This window comes from Phragmites australis, chromosome 17 (genome assembly GCF_958298935.1).
Source record: "Phragmites australis chromosome 17, lpPhrAust1.1, whole genome shotgun sequence".
Taxonomy (NCBI): Eukaryota; Viridiplantae; Streptophyta; class Magnoliopsida; order Poales; family Poaceae; genus Phragmites; species Phragmites australis.
Window position 1 is genome coordinate 3658071 of NC_084937.1, and position 18899 is coordinate 3676969.

Here is an 18899-nt window from a genome sequence, read left to right on the forward strand (position 1 = left end):
CGGGACTACCGGAATGGTATTCTGATTAATCGTCGAGGTTGTGATTGTGAATAATGATCCTCCTGATGATTAATTAGAATTCCATTTGGACGGTTCCTCACAATCATCAGTGTTCTCCCCTCCCGAGCGACTTCCTCTATTTTCTTTGTCATTAGGCAAACACCAACTGCGGCAAGGACCCTTGGGTAAGTTCCCTAAGCATCCATGGCAAGAATCTATATTTTGGATGGTTGGATTTCGAATTTTGAGTTAGGGTTGTGAAGTTCTTGAATTCTTGAACTTCAGAGCAATTTAGAGGATTTAGGTGAGATTTGAGTTAGAAATTGAGTTCCTAGGTTGTTGAATGAGTTCTAGAATCTATAAACTCTCTCAAACATGTTCCCCTTTGGTTGGGAGAGACTCGCAAATCAAATCAGCAATTTTTTCCCACGAAGAACTGCTTTCCTGCAGAAATCCGAAAAGTCTGGATAAAAATCTGGAGAGTCCGGATAAATCCGAAGTGTCTGGAGAATTTTTCGGAGACTCCATAGGCCGAAAAGTCCAGAGAAAAATCCAGAGACTCTGGGGTTACTGTTCATCAGGCCTTTTCTTTTATGCTGCTAGCTTGTAAATTTCATAATTAGTTCATACGAACTCAAAAAATCATAAAACTAATTGTGTTAGCTTTGTATGCATATGAACTACAGGCTAAAAATGTTGGAACTCAAGAAAATACTATTGATAATAAATTAATTAATTAATTATGTTTTTTTCTTGATTAGATCATAGTTAATTAATACCATGTCATAAAATTATGAAACCTCTTGGACAATTCATGTTATGATTAGTGCCATCTAGGAAAGATGTGTTTTTTGCATTATAAAGCATATTTTATGGCATTTCATTATATGCATATTGTGACATACTATGCTGCACTTTATTCATGCTCATCATTACACCGTTCTTGTTTAGTGAACAAAGAACCGGTGTGTGACCCTGTCATGGTTGAAGATGATGCCAATCTCCCCGAATTCTATGAGTGATGCACGGGTAGAATTAGACAGTCACCTTAGCAGCAAGGCAAGCATCTAAGCATACTTCTTCCATTAATTTGGATCATATGCGTCATATGTGATAAATTACGTTTTATGTATGTTATACATGAGTTCGAGTCGATGTCGGGTTTATGATGGGTAGAACCTATGTTGATGCACTAATTCTCCTGTCTTGAATAATTATTGATTCGTATCCTTGTAGCTTGGGTTTAATATGATGTTATCTAACTTAAAATGTCATTCGTGATGCTTAGCAAGTGCTTAGGTCCTTGGTAGAAGTCGAGCGGTGAAATGGTTCATCGTTCATGAGCATAGGATTTAATTCCTTGCACAATTATCATAATGATGGGTTGATGGTGTTGGTTGGATGAGTTAGGCGATGTTAGTGGTGTTTGTCCTGCCCGGATGTGGAGTTCCCCTGCGTAGGTAGGGAGAGGGACCCGGATAGTCCTATAGGTAAAAGAGTACCCTCTGCAGGGTGTAAAAGTATTTTGAAATGATGCACTCTAAGTCATGAGCATGCTTTTTTCTATTTGCAACAGTCATAGAGTTACTGTTTTCATCTTATCATCACCGTAGGATGAGAACCCGTGGTACTTTGGGAGATCTTCCTGAGGATTCGAATGAGAACAACCCTCCACCGCCTCCATCACTAAGTATGGCGGATGTCCTGATGCAGATAGAGCAAAATAGCCAAGCTCAAACTGCTCTCCTCGAGGCCCTTGTGCACAACACGACCCCTCAAGGAGGAGTGGGGCCAGACGCCACGATGAATTCGTCGATTTCCTTCAAACTTAGCTGCCCACCTTCACGTGGATTGAGGATCCTCTAGATACTGACCACTAGCTCAGGACTATCAAGCAGAAGCTCGCTCTCCTCAGGTGTGAGGACCTTGAGAAGATGATCTTTGTCGTCCATCATCTTTAGGGTGCGGCGGGCGCTTGGTGGTCCAACCTTCTAGCCATGCACCTGCCAATCACTGGGTGTCTTAGGCAGAGTTCCGCTAGGCATTCCACAACTTTCATATTCTTAAGGGCCTTATGGAGATTAAGAGGTGGGAGTTTATGGACCTCAAGGAAGGAAGCAGATCGGTGATGGAGTATATGCAGGTGTTCAACCACCTTGCACAGTATGCTCAGGATGAGGCTAACACCGATGAGCGAAAGCAATACCGCTTTGTGAACGGCCTCAACTCCAAGATGCAATATCACCTCTCAGCACATGAGTTCGCCGACTTCAATAGGCTATTAAGCACCTCCCTCACGGTCGAATTCAAGTTGAAGAACCATCAGGAGGAGAAGAAGCGCAAGAGGGTCTTGTCACCTTCTATGGGCAGGGGGTCTCAATGTGTCCATATGGAGAGTCAGCCTCCTCCATCTCACATGTCAACTTCGACTGTTCCATGGCCAATGTGGATGGTGCGGCATCCATCTTTCTTCGCTTCGTGAGGACAACCTCCATAACTCATGAGGTCTTAAGTGAGTGTGACGGGTGGCCCCGGCAGCCCATGTTATAACTGTAGGTGCGTGCCACTTTGAACTCTCCCTTATGTGCATGGCATCCATAGACGAAGATGGTGACGGACCATTCCGTGCGGTTGGCTTGCCTTGTTCCTTCGTACATCAGCTCCTTTCAGTGTCTCATGTCGGTAAGTAAGGCCCATAGAATCCTTGGTAAGATCCCTTGGCGCAATCTATTGGAATGGCAAACTTCGTTGAGATCTGACTCCATCTGTAGGTTTGAGCACAAGAGGAGGGTAAGTAAACCTTACTAGATGAGAGGGTAAGGGGACTTTAATCATAGCTTTTATTCTTTCCAAAGTTCCTCTTTTTAGGGTTGACCAGCTATCTAAGGCTACGTTCTAGGTCGATATGGCTCGGACACCACCTCTGTCGAGATCGGTTCAAAAACAAACCAATCTCATCTATGTGCTGAGCCCAGGAATCAATCCCAACACAAAGTGACCTTCAAGGGTTGAAGAACCAATTAAACTCTCTAGCGGAACTAAATGAACTACAAAGACTCTAATCCTTTACGACTCTTCCACATGCATCATGGGCGTAGAAAGCATCTTAGAACGATCGACCTTCAACGTACTCCTCGATACCTTCTCCAACTGAGTATTTGGTGATAGCAAAAGTGAGCACTTGTCATACTTAGCAAGTTGTGAAGGAATAATATGCATATGAAGGCTTGACAAGAATAAGGCTAATATGGCTCTCTTGCATAAATAAGTATTTAAGTAAAAATATTTGAAAATAAATAATAATTAAGTGAATAACAAACAACCTCAAGATTCCATCCATCTTGACTTAACCAACTAACTAACACCTCAACCAAAGTTCCATCAACTAAGGTTGAACCCTCAATCATAGTTCCCACCGCTATGATTGACCAACCTCAACTATGATTCCCTCCATCACAGTTGACCCGACTAACCAAAACATCAAGTTATAATTATGGTAGTTTTTTAGTACCGTTCATGATCATAAGCACGACTGAATATTCAGTTTTAACTCTTAAGAGGTTATACTTTATCCATAAGATGTTTCATCCCATTTTGCCAAGCATCCGTTGGCCCGCGGAGAACTCTTACACACTACTGAGGTATGCGCTAGGAATTCACTACAAAACCTTTACAATACCCCCTCTCAGAATATGTCTACCCGCTAAGGTTTCACTGCCACGTGATTCCACCTCAACAACGAAAGCTCCCTCTTACACCTTTCGGATCTGAAGACATTGTCCATTCACCGCTCTTCTACTTGGTCTACACTATGCTGAGAATAAGCAAATTATTTGGCTAGGACCGTCCCATACCAGGCTTGTGATTGTACTATAAACACAGAAAGGTTACCGCACAAACCGGTCCTTATATTTGAGCAAGACTACCACTTTCCTAACCATACCTCTCATCATACCACCTGTTCAAATCCCTAAACCATGTTGCTAAAAAAAATTTCATCATATTTTATCATTGTTGCATAGGACCATTATCATTTTTTTAGAGTAGTTACAGTGATCACCATCCCAGAAGCAAGGCTAAGTATCATCTACCCATCCATAACCCAAAACCATACTATAGCAACAAGGATGATAAGGGGAAAACTAGAGTAAAGCTTAACTCTTCGGATTCCCAATAATTTATTAGTATGCATGTTTATAAAACAAAATATTTGTAAAACTATGATAAAAATGATCAAGAATACAACTTGCCTTCACTAAACTAAGTTGGGTCTTCAAAATCCTGATCCTGCAGACCTTCTAGCTCCTCCTGAATGTTGGCGTCTACTCGCAACATACGTAGAAAAACAACAACACAAAAACACCAAGATCCAACAAGAACCAAATATCACACAACAAACATCATCACTCACAAGATTACACTATTTTGGACAATTCAGTGAAAGAACAGGTCAGAACTGAGCTACAGTTGACAAGTTATGATTTTCTAAAGATTAAAACAGGACTAAAAAGATTATCAACATATGAAATTATGTTGCTAGGAATTTTCTAAAAATTTTCCAAAGCCATCTATGATTTTATAGCATTTATTCGAATTATAAACTATTTAAAACTATTAAACAGAATTAAATGAACCTATAAAACATTTTCATAAATTAATTACATATTTATTATTATTATTTCAGAATTATTTAATACTAAAAACTATTTTTTGCTTAACATTTAACTATTATGACATCATCAAAGGAATTAAAACAATTAAAAAGAAAAACAAAAGTGGATTGGGCACTACGGGCTGAGGTGGCTTGACACGTAAGCAGAAACGCTGACGTGGCCAGGTGATGTGGCAAGATGACATGGTATCGAGCTGACTGGATTTATGAACGCCACATGGCACTTCATGATTGGCTACCGAAATGGTATGGTCAATCTAATCGGAGCCATTGGTTCTGGATCGGATGGCTCATAGCACTCAACTCTCATATAAACGGTGGCACGGTGGCGGAGACAGCTTCCGCGGTGGTGCATCACCGGACCCTCACCGGAACGGTGCTCCGGTGACCTAATCTCAACGGCAAGCGACAGAACTGGAACACATGCTCACGGGGGACTCACCAAGACTCTTGTTGAAGCTCGGGGGAAGACTCTAGCTAGGTCGGCGACGGCACATAGTGGCAGTTCTCCTCGGTCAGTGCCTTGGATGAAGCTCCGATGACAATCGACGATCAATCTTGCCTCTGGAAGCTTCCTTGCACTCCTACGGTGCTAGCAAAACCCTTGGGTGCAGCAATTGGGCTACGACGACCGGGATCAACGGCGGTGGCTTCCTTCACCGACACAGCGACGGATGAAGCTATGCGGCGGCTCTCAAGCTCTAAAATCGATGGCTGCTTTGGGATGCTCCAGGGAATATATCTTGGTTGCCTATATACCTAGAAGAGATAGGGCTCGTGGGTGATTTGGGCTCGATTTGAACGGTGATAGGGTTGATTTGAACTTGGTTTGAACTCAAATCCATTGAAGATAAGACATCCTTAACCATGATTCTTGCTTATCTATAGTTGGTGAGCTTCTAGAAGACCTTCTCCTTCATATGTGTGTTGGTTTTGCTCCTTGGCCCATGGCAGGCTTGGATTTCCCCGATGGCGCAGCTCGACGATGCGAGAGATCGAGGGAGAGGGAGAGCTGGAGGTTGAGGATGACTGGGTGGGCCAAACAAGCGGGATGAGCTACGGCCCAGAGAAAGGAGAAGAGAAGGTGACGACTGGGCTAGTTGGATTGGGTCAAAAATGAGAGAAGAGGAGAAGAGAGGTGGGCTTCGGCCTATTTCATTCTAAAAGCTTTTCCTTTTTCCTCTCATGTACATATACATGTATATTATACTTATACAACGTATATACCAAATATAAATATACATACTAGCTCACAAAATTAAGCAATCAAATATATAGACATATGCACTTAGGATTATTTAATTTTGCAATTTTTTTAATTTCTTTTGAAAAAGTTTTATATTTTCTTCGTTTTAGGATTTTAGGCTGTTACAAATTCTTTTTTACCATACCGTGTCGAGAACTGTTGTCAAAATAAGTTGATAGATAAATTTTTTTGTAAGTGTTAATTTTCAACCGCAAATATTTTCATGGAAATACTTTCAGATATTTTGAGTTGGTTAATTTCAGTAGCTGATAACCTGACGATACACGTGAAAAGGCTCTGCTCTGCGTCTTGGAATGCATGCATTTGGTGCATATAATTACGATTTTCTTGTTTGTCTTGTGCCTGTTCCACAATTTTGTTTCCCAAGCAAAAGGTCAATAAAAAAAAACTAGGTAGATATGAGATAGCAACAAACTAGGTGAACCTACTTTAATTTTGAGCATCAGCTAACTTCAAATCCAAGAGGCCAAGAGGTTTATGAAGTCTGAGCACTTCAATTAATCCTACAAATCACTGCTAGATCAGCGTGGTTCACTCAATTTTATATTTCACCTCATGAGCATGCTAAGTTAGTAATAAGTTTCTATATGTTACACCTTTTCCTGTTTTTCGTATAATAGAATTTAGTTAATCATAATTATTTGCCCAATTGCTTTTTACTCTAAATTGGTACTATATATAAATAATGGAACATAAAAGGTTGATACCTTCATGTCCTCCACAAAGGAAGGGAAGCCTCCAATTGCCATTAAGGTTAGAAGGGCAGCGATGAACATTAGCATTGATGATCTAGACTGAAACAATAGGAGCAATAATAGTAATTACTTTCACAAATAGCCTCGTGTATATATGACAAATTTAAGACACAAGTGAGATCTAATTGACTTACGCGAATAGAATCATATCCATAGCCGAAGTCATAAAATATGGTACCAAGGCTTAGGCTAATGGCAGTATAGATGCCAAATCGCAACCAGTAGTACCCGAGGTCTCTATACATGTTCACAAACGATCTTCTGGTGAGTACAATCGCTTTAGTTTGGAAACTAGCCTGGTTTCTTCTTATCATCGCTCCGCCATGGGTCTGAAGGCCAAACAATATCATATCTCATCTCAAGCAAATAGCAAATCCATGGAACAATCACACAAACACCGGCACAATTATAGAGTTCAGATATACCAACCGTTTCATTTATGTCGTTTATTTCCCTTTTTGCTATTTCTGAAGTTTGGGAGGATTTGTAGGAGTTCACCAAAACTTGTATGGCTTCATCTGCAACAGATGGCTTGGATCCAGATCTTTCTCCACTTTCCTGTAGTTAAAAGGATGTTTGCATGAATTGTAATTGAAATGATCTCTCTATCTTGCACGATATAGTAGAAAAAATCTAGATATACAAGCATGATATAGCATATACTAACTTATATGTGTCTATATAATTAGTTAATTGGTATATGTAGACGATTTTATAAATTTTACTTACCATGTCGAAATCTCTGTTGATTGTCCTCAAGAAATTATCAGAAGGATTCCTTATTGGTGGGCAAGGGTAGCCATTTGATGTGAAGAACTGCAACAGTATTACATGAAACTTAGCAAAAGAGAAGGACCGATTCATCTCGTCATAGAAAAGAAAGAAAGATACCAATTACCTCTGCAGCATTTGCGGCCGGGCCAAAGAAGATGGTCTTCCCGGAGGCGAGCAAGCAGAGGGCATGGAAGAGTTCGAACACCTCGCTGCATGGCTGGTGCACGACGGCGACGATGGTCATGCCCTCCCTAGCGGCAAGGCCAGCAATGCGGCTCATCACGTGGAACGAGGCGGCGCTGTCGACGCCACTTGTGGGCTCGTCCAAGAAAAGCAGCCGCGGACGAGTGAGGATCTCGAGGCAGATGCTCAGCCGCTTCCGCTGCCCACCGCTGATGCCCTTGGTAGCACGCCCGCCGATGCGTGTGTCCATCGAGCTCGTGAGCCCCATCTCCTGGATTGTTTCGTTGGCGCGGGCGAGCTTCTCGGCCACCGTCATGGTGTCTGGTAGCTGGATCTGTGCCGAGTAGTAGATGGCCTCTCGCACCGTCAGGGTGGCCATCAGCACGTTCTCTTGGGTCACGTACGCCTGAATCGTTACTTGCTGTATATTATTACGTCTTCCACTTGAAAATAAGGCGCAGGCCATAATTTAGGTTAAAAACCTATCCATTTTGGAGCTCAAATCTCATGTAATTGGTGGTTGCACACCATATCAATGTACAATCTGTAGTTGTATCTTAGACTAATGCGCAATTTGTGGCTAATTTGGTCCCATATAGCACTGTTCCTTAAACTCAATAAATAGTAGAAAAAGAGCTGTGAGGTGACTTGTGGGGGTTATCTAAATATAATATATACACATATGAGAGTGTAAATTAACAAAAAAAAACACATCATCGGCAGCCAACTGGCCAGAAAGTCGGTACTTTATTTGGGGCTTAACATATTACAATAAAACCAATAGTCCAAGTTGTTTCTAAGGGCCATGTGCCTGTCCAAAATATATCATTGTGGTTTCTCTCAAGGGACCAGTCATATTGGCCCAAGTTTGTGCAAATTGAAGAAAGAAGTTACTTCTACTCTTTTCTAAGTTACTAGACGTATTACCTCTTTTAGATCCTCACAACAATCTTATTGTGGTATAACAAACTGTCATTTATAGTATATGAAAGAGAACCAAGATAATCCACAAACACTTGTTGTACCTTTTTATATGGAATGTCGCAATTGTTGTATGAAAATATTGTAGTCAAATTTAGGGATCCAAATTTTTAACAAAAAATATTCTTACTTAAATGCACATAACACTTGTCAACTAAAGCATCCTAGAAGTGAGGAATTCGGTTTAATCATTACAATAATGTCGGAAACTTCATGGAAATTTGTTGTCAAACTTTCCATATTTCCATGCTGAAATTGAGAAATCGTACCGAGGCTCCAAAGGCGAGCTTCTGTCTCCGGCTGTTGATTAGAATCTCTCCTTTACTTCTCAGGTTTGTGTCTAGTCTCCCTGCGTATCTCAGGACAGCTCAGATTACTGTAGTAGATATCCCTCATAATACAGAGTTTGTGTATAATACATCTCTATATTAAAGTTCCAAATGTTGTAATTGAACTGCAGTGATGTTAGAATGAATTAATCAGTAGAATACTTGCTGCTTGCAAGTAGAAGACACTCTGTTTCAATTTTTTTTTCCTGATGTTGTTATGTGAGGCAATTACTACAACCACCGCAATAGAAGGGGGCGGCGGTAGCAGCAGAAGCTAATCAGGCCTAGGAGATAAGTTTCCCTTTTAATTAAAGAATAAGTTTGGTAGGTAATAGATTTGATTTGGTTAAAGATCATATTGTGTTAATTTCCAATTCAACAGGAGTTAAGTTAGTAACGTAAGATTTAGATTCAGTTTCTGATTATAAAATACTATCTATATAAGGAGAGGTGATCTTTATAATAAAGCAATCAATTAAGAGTCCAATTCTCCCTCCTATTCTCCCCACTCTCCCCCAACCAAACATTCTCTCCGTATCGACTTGCTTCTTCCTCCAACAATACCACGATGGGGAGGTGACAGCAAGATTGGTCATGCCCTCCTGTCAAGCATACGTACAACCTCCGCTACCCCCCACAATCCACTAGCTATAACAGATGCCAAATATGTAATTCAGATATGCATGTAACGAGGTCCAAATCTGCTCAACATGCTCATCTCACTGATTCTGCATTTGTTGCTTCTTTTGAGCCACATGATGTTGCACACGCTCTTTCTGATTCAAATTGGGTCAACACCATGTATGAAGAACTAGAAAACTTTGAGAGAAACCATGTTTGGGTCGTTGTAGAACCACCCTCTAATATTCATACTATTGGCACAAAATATATCTTTAAGAACAAACAGGGGAAAGATGGGTCTGTAGTTAGAAACAAAGCTACGACATGTGGCCCAGGGTTTCACTCAAATAGAGGGGATAGACTTTGGAGAGGCATTTGCACCAGTAACTAGATTAGAAGCCATTAGGATCCTTCTTGTGTTTGCAGCATCCCAGGGTTTTAAGTTGTACCAAATGGATGTCAGGAGTGCTTTTCTAAATGGGTTCATAGAGGAAGATGTCTATGTCAAATAACCCCTAGTTTTGAGCACTCCAAATACCCACATCAAGTATGCAAGCTTTACAAGGCTTTGTATGGGCTTAAGCAGGCGCCTAGTGCTTGGTATGATAGGCTTAAGTCCTTCCTCTTAGAGCATGGGTATGTGATAGGGTCGGTTGATAAAATATTGTTCACCCTTAGGCATAGCATGATATCAATTTTGGTGGCTCTTCTCATACACTTGTTGCCAAGATTGCAGAAACTAAGTGCAGGGAATTCGAGATGTCAATGATGGGCGAGCTCAACTTTTTTCTTGGACTTCAAATCATGCAATGCAAGCAAGGTCGTCCACCAGACGAAGTATACCAAGGATCTACTGAAGAAGTTCGACATTAGCGATATGAAGCCCTTGGTGACATCGATGACTACCTCGACTGTACATGATCCAGATGAAGATGGTGAGGCGGTAGATGAGCAGTAGTACAGGAGCATGATTGACTCCCTCCTGTATTTAACGGAGATAAGACCTGACATCTACTTCGCCGTTTGTTTATGTGCTCGCTTCCAAGAATCACCAAGGACCTATTACCGCCAAGTGGTGAAGCACATCTTGAGGTATCTCAAACACACCCTTGTGTATGGTATTTGGTTTTCTGCATCTTCTTTCCTTTCCCTTTGAGGTATTTTAGATGTCGACTTTGCTGGTTGTAGAATTGATAGGAAGAGTACCTTCGGTACTTGTTATTTCTTGGGTACATCTCTTGTTTGTTGGTCTTCTCACAAGCAGTCTAGTGTTGCCTAGTCAATTGTTGAAGCTGAATATATTGATGTCGCTAGATATTGCTCTCAGATTTGGTGGATGGTTGCTACTTTGAGAGATTTTAGGTCAGACTTCAAGAGTGTGCTATTTTTGTGTGACAACAGCAGTGCCATAAGCTTAGCCAATAACCCACTCCAACACTCTAGAACCAAACACATAGATGTGCGATTTCACTTTTTGCGAGATCATAATGAGATGGGAGATATTGACTTGAGATACATATACACCCAACATCAGCTTGCCGACATCTTCACCAAACCTCTAGATGCATCCAAGTTTGCTTTTTTGAGGGGAGAGCATGGAGTGTGTCATCCCTATGGCATTGTGTGAGAGGGAGTTACCTTTGTACATACTCTATCTTACTGTTGTTGCAATTGCATTGCATCTCATCTTTTAAGATAATCATAGTCGTTGAGCTTTGATTATGTCTTTAGCATTTTCAATTGCTAATCTTGAATTTGGACTAAGTTGAGTAGTTGTGCACAGCAATCTTTAATCTTAGGCTCTTCTTGATGCTTTTACATGAAACATTTCAAGCAATCTAGCTTTCCTAGAGATTACATTTGGCAATTTTATGAATCATGTAGACTATGAAATGCTATATTATTGATCACCCTGTCCGTCATTGCTTTAGCTTAGTCAATACTTGTGTTAAGGCTAGTTTGGTAAATATCTTGATCTAAGTTTATTGGTTCAAGATACTGAATTGGGGAATATTGCACTATATTTCTGTCTTTGTCAAATGTTTAGCTCATGATAGAACCTTGTAGGAACATGTGTTTCTTGTGTTGCAAAGACACTACTTGACTTAATCTTATAAAAAAACTTGATAATTTGTGCCATTTGAATAATCTTGAACAATCAAGTTTCTTATGCTAAAATGTGATCTAATACGGTTGTCTTGAAGCCTTGAGGTGTTTGTCGTACCCAATCGTGCGACACTTCGCTTGGATAAGAGGCACCTTGAAGATAAAATGAATTACAAAGAATTGTGCCTAAATGTTCAATCTTTTTGATCACTTGATCTAACTAAATCTTAGTTTCATATGTGAGCATTTGCAAAACCTACTATCATAAATGCTTGTTTGCCTATTTCGAGATTAAAGTGTGCTAATTCTTACTGCTTGTATTGCCTCAGCACGAGTGGATGCTTATGTGGTAGTGACTTTTACCATGATTCGGCTATATGAACTTAAATGCACCAACAATTCTTGAGGACTCGCTTATATGGCTTCATGCTCTTGTGACACTGTATCTTTTTGAGCCTTTGTGCAATTGTGAGCTCCTCATTCTACTCTCCATAGCCCTTTGATGTTTCTAGCTTTCAGAAAAGCTTTGTGGTACACTTGTGAAAACTCATTAGGTTTACATATTCATGCATTGCATGATATTTTTGTCCTTAATGTTTGCATTTCCAAAGAGGGAGAATATATGCACTAAGTTTTTGGGGAGAAAATATGCACCAAGCCACAAAGAACAATTTTGCATAATGAAACGAGAAATTATGCTTAAATCAAGGAGGAGCATTTGTTCTTGTGCATTTGAGCCTTTATTGAGCTTTGGTTGTTTTTTTGCTTGCCTTTGCTTCTCTTTAGGCTTTTTCGATCTTTCTTATGCCAAGTGATCCTTGTTGCTATTTCTTTTAATTTTTGGTCACTTGGATGAGCTTCTCTTATTGAATTTCTTCAAACAAAAAATCTTTGTGCTTTGAGAGTCAATGCGCTCATCAAGGGAAAGATTGAGAAACCAAGTTGAAATGTGCCTTAGTTTATATGTGATGAGTGATTGATAATGTTGTTCACTTGCATCGATGATTTTTGGGATTGCTTGAGTATGTATATGTATTGCAACTATGATCATGACTAACCAAAGGTATAGAGAAAATGGAGTTGGTATTTTTGTCTCTGAGTCTAAAAAAGTTTGCCTCACCAGATGGTTTGGCGTCTAGTGAAATGAACACGCTTGATAGTCCGGTGCTGAGGAAGATTTCATGCCAAATCATCTGGTGTTCACGATTTTTCTGTGATGTGCTTTCAACTGACGATTTTAGTTTTGACTAATATAATGGAGTTGGAGTATTATGATGCGTAGGAGATGGATGCAACTTGGCGATTGACGACAAGATGATCGGGGCTAAGCGGGGTGCTTGGTGCTGGACGATCAAGGAGGCTAGACGGAGTCAAGGGTGATCCTAGCTATACATGTGGAGATCAAGCAAACCGTGAGAAGGCAAATAAATACGGTATGTTAATAAAATCAAGCGAAAGAGATGCCAGTGCAAGTGACAAGACGGCTCAAGGGAAAGAAAAAGGGAGGGACTTACCGGCAGTCAAGATCGTAAGACGGAGTACACGCGTCGACATTGGATCTCTTGCTTTAGGTGTAAGCAAGAGGTGTTGAGTCGTGCTTTGAGAAGCGTGAAAGGTTGTTTTGCGGTTTGGCCTTAAGACCGTGGAAAGTTAAGTTATGAAGGCGGTACAGTCATCCGATGGATGAGAAAAAGATGACAAAAATATCCTCGGTGGTAAATGCAAGTGTATTAGAAGAGATGTGCATTTTGGGAACAATCTAGAAAACTTAGAGATGAAGAAACCTATGGTATAAATAGAGGAGGAGGGCAGGTTGAGCCATTTGAGCCAGCCATTGAGAGCCTTATGCTAGGGTTTCAGAGGAGAGTGAGAGGATAGCTTAGTCTATGTGTAGGTGAGAGATTTTTGTGAGTAAAATACATTGTAATCTATCGAATAAGGTTGTCTTTTGCAAGTAATGAAGTTCATGTTGCCTCTTATGCTTGTGTTTATCTCCTTCTAGTTTTTCTCTATTGACTTTTTTGTTTCGTTGCGAAGTTTTCAGCTTTCATTGCGATTTTCATTTTGGTTTGAGAGCTAAAAATTTTCACCTTATTCAAGTGGTTCTTCATGTTGCTACAGGTATAAAATTCACATTCAAAATTGGTCTTTAATTCTCTTGCCTCTAAATCATCAGCTTGAAGAGTTTCTTCACTCGGTGCCTAGATCTAATTGCTTCCCGTTTCAACTTGCGAGTTTTGTAGCTATGACTCTTCGAATGATGTTCTCTAAAACTTAGGGTTCAATTTCATCCATGAGAGCCGTATTTTCCTTGTAGATTTTTATGACTTATTTCTCTCCTTTATGTTGCTTCTGCTCTTGGTTTTGATGTACGTTGTGTGAGAAAATAAGAAAAGACCATCTGTTTTGGAAGGAATTGGTTGAGGCGCCTATTCGCCCCATGTAGTTACCATTTTCGGTCCTACAATAATATAATAATATAGATTAAAAGGATCTTGAGACTAATTGTTGTACTTAAATGTAGTCCATAATATAGAGTAAGTACTGAAAAATAACATTCTGGCTACAGATTATAGATAATTTTATATAACTAATTGTTGTACTAAATGTAGTCAATAATAGAGTAACTGCTGAAAAATAACATTTGAGCTATATATTAGGGACAATTTTATATATTTTTTCACAAAAAAACGTTTGCTCATGTAAGGACCAAAGTTGATCTTGCAAATTTGTTGGAAACTGGCTGAACCAAGGATTCGAATATTTACTGTGGAAACTGTAACCACTAAAAAGAAGGCTATATCGATCTAAATCACATGTAATTGTTCGTAACTCATTTTAAATTGGGATGTACAGAATTAAATCAGTATCAAACAATTGTAAAGCATAACTGAAGAGCTTAGCTCAATTTTTTAGCCTTCGCAAAAATAGGCTAGCACGTGTCTTGATTATTTTTTTCTGTGCCTCAAAAAATATTGTTAGGTACCAATAACAAGTGTCTAAACCTTTACGTAGAAACTATATAATGCTTTTCCCAAAATAAATTACAGAAAACAGCACCGTTGACTTTAGAGCATCGGACGCACAATTTTCGATCCTGTTTTATCCTAACATTTTCAGATTGTACTGAAACACCTATATGTTTGCCTGTGTAACTTTTCTTTATACTATTATAAAATATGGAGTTAATGGTGATGCTGGTGGTAGGTTCTGCCGCCATCACTTTGATTTTTTTGAATCCAGTTGTGTGCATACACATATCATTGAGCGGGACCTTGTACGGATCTTGTATACAGTACATTCCTGTGACTGTGATCTAAAGAAGTTATATTCACGTGACTTATTCTAATAATTTCGATATATTGCTTGTGATATGAATTTGTAAATTTAAATATAACTTCTTGTGTACGATTAAAAGCTCAATGGGTGGCGTTTAGGACATGTACGTAATAACCGTCTGTTTGAGATCTGTTGCACCACATGGGCCCTTTTCTAGTCAGATATAAAATGGAGAGGTTCATGATAAAATAATTACAAAAGAAATATATTACAGAAAATAGATCAGTCTGAGCATAATAGTTGACGCTTGCTATCAAAGATCCCTTTAGAGCCTTCGGCCTTCGGACTCGGCAGGAGGCCCCATTCTCGGAGGCTGCGAATCTTTTCGGGCCACCTCTCCGGCTTGTACATAGCCTTCCGAAGACTCAACAGGAGACCTTATTCCCGGAGGCTACGGACCCCTTTGGGCTGCCCCTCCAGTGCCTATGCGGTATTCTGAAGCCTAAAGGCACGACCGGCTCCAAAGATAATATTAGGGAAGAAATGACACCCCCTCTACCACCGACCTGATGCAAGGTTATGGACGATAAATACCCCAACACGACGCAAGTCGTCCTGACACCCCCGGTAGAGCGGCACTGGGCCGTAATTGGCAACCGGCTCACCCGTCACGGGGCAAACACCAAAATAGTTACCACGGTAGATATTTATCTTCTGTGTAGGGTAAAAGGTAGTTATTTAGGACAAAGCCCAGTAATTCAGCCAGGTCCTAGATATTTGTATATCATGATAACTTGTACACTAAGCTACGTACTACTTTATAAATAGGGGGTCGTGGTCACTTGGAAGAAAGAGATCAAAAAAGAGACACGCTCAACACAGCACGGAGGAGTGCAATCACAAGTCGTCTTGTGATACTTGTCCTAGCCTTGCCCATATTTTTACTATCAATATATTTATGGTGTTCCTTCCAATCAAATTTCGTCTCCAAGTTTGAGTCCCCTCCTTATAAGAAACTCTCGCTGTACTTGTTGGGGCAAGACGATCTCTTGCATTAACAGCGCATCGTCCGTGGGGACACGAACACAGAAGTGCTAAGAGAGGTAGAAATTCACCAAAAAAACCACCAATGCGCTAGCCGCCATATCCACCGTTACAACCATGCAACCAAATGCGTGGCTGTCTCCGGCCTTGACCGACCCAAAACCTTTGGTCGGTACGGAAACTCCACACGGCACAGAGGCCTTCCAGCCTCTACATGGCAAAGATCTCGCTGCACTGGAAGAGGTCACGGCCGAGGTTGCAGCCAAGCAGGGCGCCTTCTAGTGGTTCTGGCGATCGAACCCCGGAATGTTCTCACCTGAACTTGGTCCCAGGGTATCTCCTTCGACAACACCAGGGACGCCCCAGGTGAGTCAACACCTTCAGAGAATCTGTACACCCAGTGTCCTCCTCGCCTCCCCCCCCCCCCCAAGAAAAGGAAGGTTCTAAAGAGGCGTAGTGCTTCGGAGTCCACAGAACCCGCCTACACCTCCGATGCAGCCCTCGAGACGCCAACCGCATGAGGGGAACCCCAAGTCCATCCGTCCGGGGAGGCATAGTCGGAGCCACTTCGGCTCCGAAAATCAATTCGCCAAACGACCCCGATGGTCTCCCCAATGAAAAGGAGGCCCTAGGGAAACCACAAGCTCTGGGGCACGCGGCCCCGGCAGCGACCTCAACATCGACCACAAGCTCCGGTACCACCGGAGGCATACGGGTGTATCCTGCATGGACCAGGGCGTGACCACAACACCAACGACCAGGGCGTGGCCTCAGCAGTGTTGAAGCCACGCCCCGGGGGATGTCCCCGGGGGGCGGTGAAGTGATGCTTTGAGGATTGCTGTCGCAAGGAATCCTCGATGCACGATATGCCTGCACACTGTGGGCACAGCAAGCCTAGGTCACTGCGAAGGCATCAAGCCTAGGTTTCCTGGAAGAAGTTGCATAGCCTCGATAGTGTGTAGATTCCGGTTATTAAGGGACTTCCTTGGTAATGTAGTTATGGCGCCCCTGATGGATTTCTTCGGGAGGCGTGACATGCCCACGCACCTGTAGGAATTGCTTACCTAAACCTAAAGTCACCTGAAAAGGTTTCCCGGAGGGTAGGGTTTGCCCTGGTAGGTAGTGGAGCCCCACACACCTGCAGCAGCACAGCATGCCTAGGTCACCTAGAGAGCAGATTATGCCAGGGTGTCATGGAAGGCATTGCACAGCCTCTGTAATGTGGACGCCGTATATCAAGGGATTACCTTGATGTGAGAGTGTGGTGCTCTAAGGAATGCTGTCACAAGGAATCCTCATTGCACAACATGCTTATATACCACGAGCACAGTATGCCTAGGTCACCGCGAGGGCATCAAGCCTAGGTTTCATGGAAGGTATTTCATAACTTCGGTTGTATAAATGCACGCGCCAGGGCACACCCTTGGTGGAAAGTGTTGCGGTGCACCCGGGGCATTTCCTTGGGAGCACGACGAGCCTACACACCGCAGGTATAGCATGCCTAGGTCACCTTGAAGGCAAGACTGCATAGGTTTCCTGGAAGGTATTACCTAGCCCCGATAGTGTGTAGAGCCTTCGGCGTTAATACATGCCTAAGGGGATACAAAACCTCCAGTAAAAACGGAGAGTCTTACAAAATGATACAAAAAATCCAGCAAAAATGGAGTCCAACAATACCTCCGACAAAAATAGAGAGTCTTACAAAAGGATAGAAAACCTTCGTTAAAAATGGAGAGTCCTACAAAACCTCCGGCATAAAACGGAGAGCCCTTTACAAAACTTCCGGCAAAAATGGAAAGTCCTACCAAACCTCTGACAAAAACGGAGAGTCTTACAAAACCTCCAACAAAAACGGAGAGACTTCCAGAAACCTCCGCAAGACGGAGAGTCTTGCAAAAGCTCCGGCAAAAATGGAGAGACTCCCAAAACCTCTGCAACATGGAGAGTCTTGCAAAAGCTCCGGCAAAAATGGACAGACTTCTGAAAACCTCCGCGAGGTGGAGTGTCTTACAAAAACCTCTGCCAACCAGTCTTGTGAAACCTCCGCCAAAACAGAGAGACTCCAAAAACCTTCGAAAGATGCAGAGTCTTGCAAAAGCTCCAACAAAAATGAAGAGAATTCTGAAAACCTCCGTGAGGCGGAGCTTCTTACAAAAACCTTCACCAAATAGTCTTGCAAATCCTCCGCCAGATGGAGAGGTTCCAAAAAACCTATTGGACAAAATCCCCTAGCATCTTGAAGGAAAGCGCCTCCGTGCCGGTGGGATGCGAAGCCCACTAGCCCTAACAGGCGCAGCCAACAAACCAAAGGGGTATGAATCCCCCTCCCCGCAAGAAGAGGTATGGCTCGCATGACTCAGACACATATGGTAACAGGTAAAGTCACTACCATGCAGTCTCATCTAAAGATGCGGTTCATATGTCCTTTATGAAGATCATGCTAACAATAAGTAAAAGCCCACTATGCGTGGCACGGGAAACAGTATGGTATCCCCAGCTGATTACCTCCGAAGCTGGGTAGCGGCTAAGGGTCGAGGGGGTCGAGGACCACCTCTCCTATCTGGCCTTCGATTTTGCCTCTGACACATCATCACTAGGCTTCGGACGTATTACCTCTGAAGCCGAGTAGCGGCTAAGGGCCGAGGGGGTGTAGGACCACCTCTCCCGTATGGCATTCAGCTTCACCTCTGACACGCCATCACCAGGCTCTGGGTGGATTACCTCCAAAGCTAGGCAGCAGCTAAGGGCCGAGGGGATCGAGGACCACCTCTCTTGTCTCGCCTTTGGCTTCACATCTGACACTCTGTCACCAGCCTCTGGGCGGATTACCTCTGAAGCCGGGCAGCGCCTAAGGACTCGAAGGGGTCGAGGGCCACCTGTCCCATCTG

At 42.1% G+C, this 18899-nt stretch overlaps 1 protein-coding gene across 5 annotated transcripts in view; it reads right to left on the reverse strand.

The window, feature by feature from the left end:
- LOC133897545 (ABC transporter G family member 1-like) overlaps window positions 1-18899 on the reverse strand; it is a 39066-nt gene that overhangs the window by 15297 nt on the left and 4870 nt on the right. For 2 of the 5 annotated variants that reach the window (XM_062338307.1, XM_062338310.1), the window contains exons 2-7: window positions 8902-8981; window positions 7593-8057; window positions 7424-7510; window positions 7124-7252; window positions 6829-7023; window positions 6647-6733 (exon numbers count right to left, since the gene is read on the reverse strand). In XM_062338307.1, the coding sequence (XP_062194291.1) occupies window positions 6647-6733; window positions 6829-7023; window positions 7124-7252; window positions 7424-7510; window positions 7593-8057; window positions 8902-8981 (1043 nt within the window). Of the gene's footprint in view, window positions 1-2651; window positions 2766-4252; window positions 4323-6101; window positions 6282-6646; window positions 6734-6828; window positions 7024-7123; window positions 7253-7423; window positions 7511-7592; window positions 8058-8901; window positions 8982-18899 lie in introns of those variants that run through there. The other 3 variants (XM_062338309.1, XM_062338311.1, XM_062338308.1) reach the window with 3 other exon arrangements.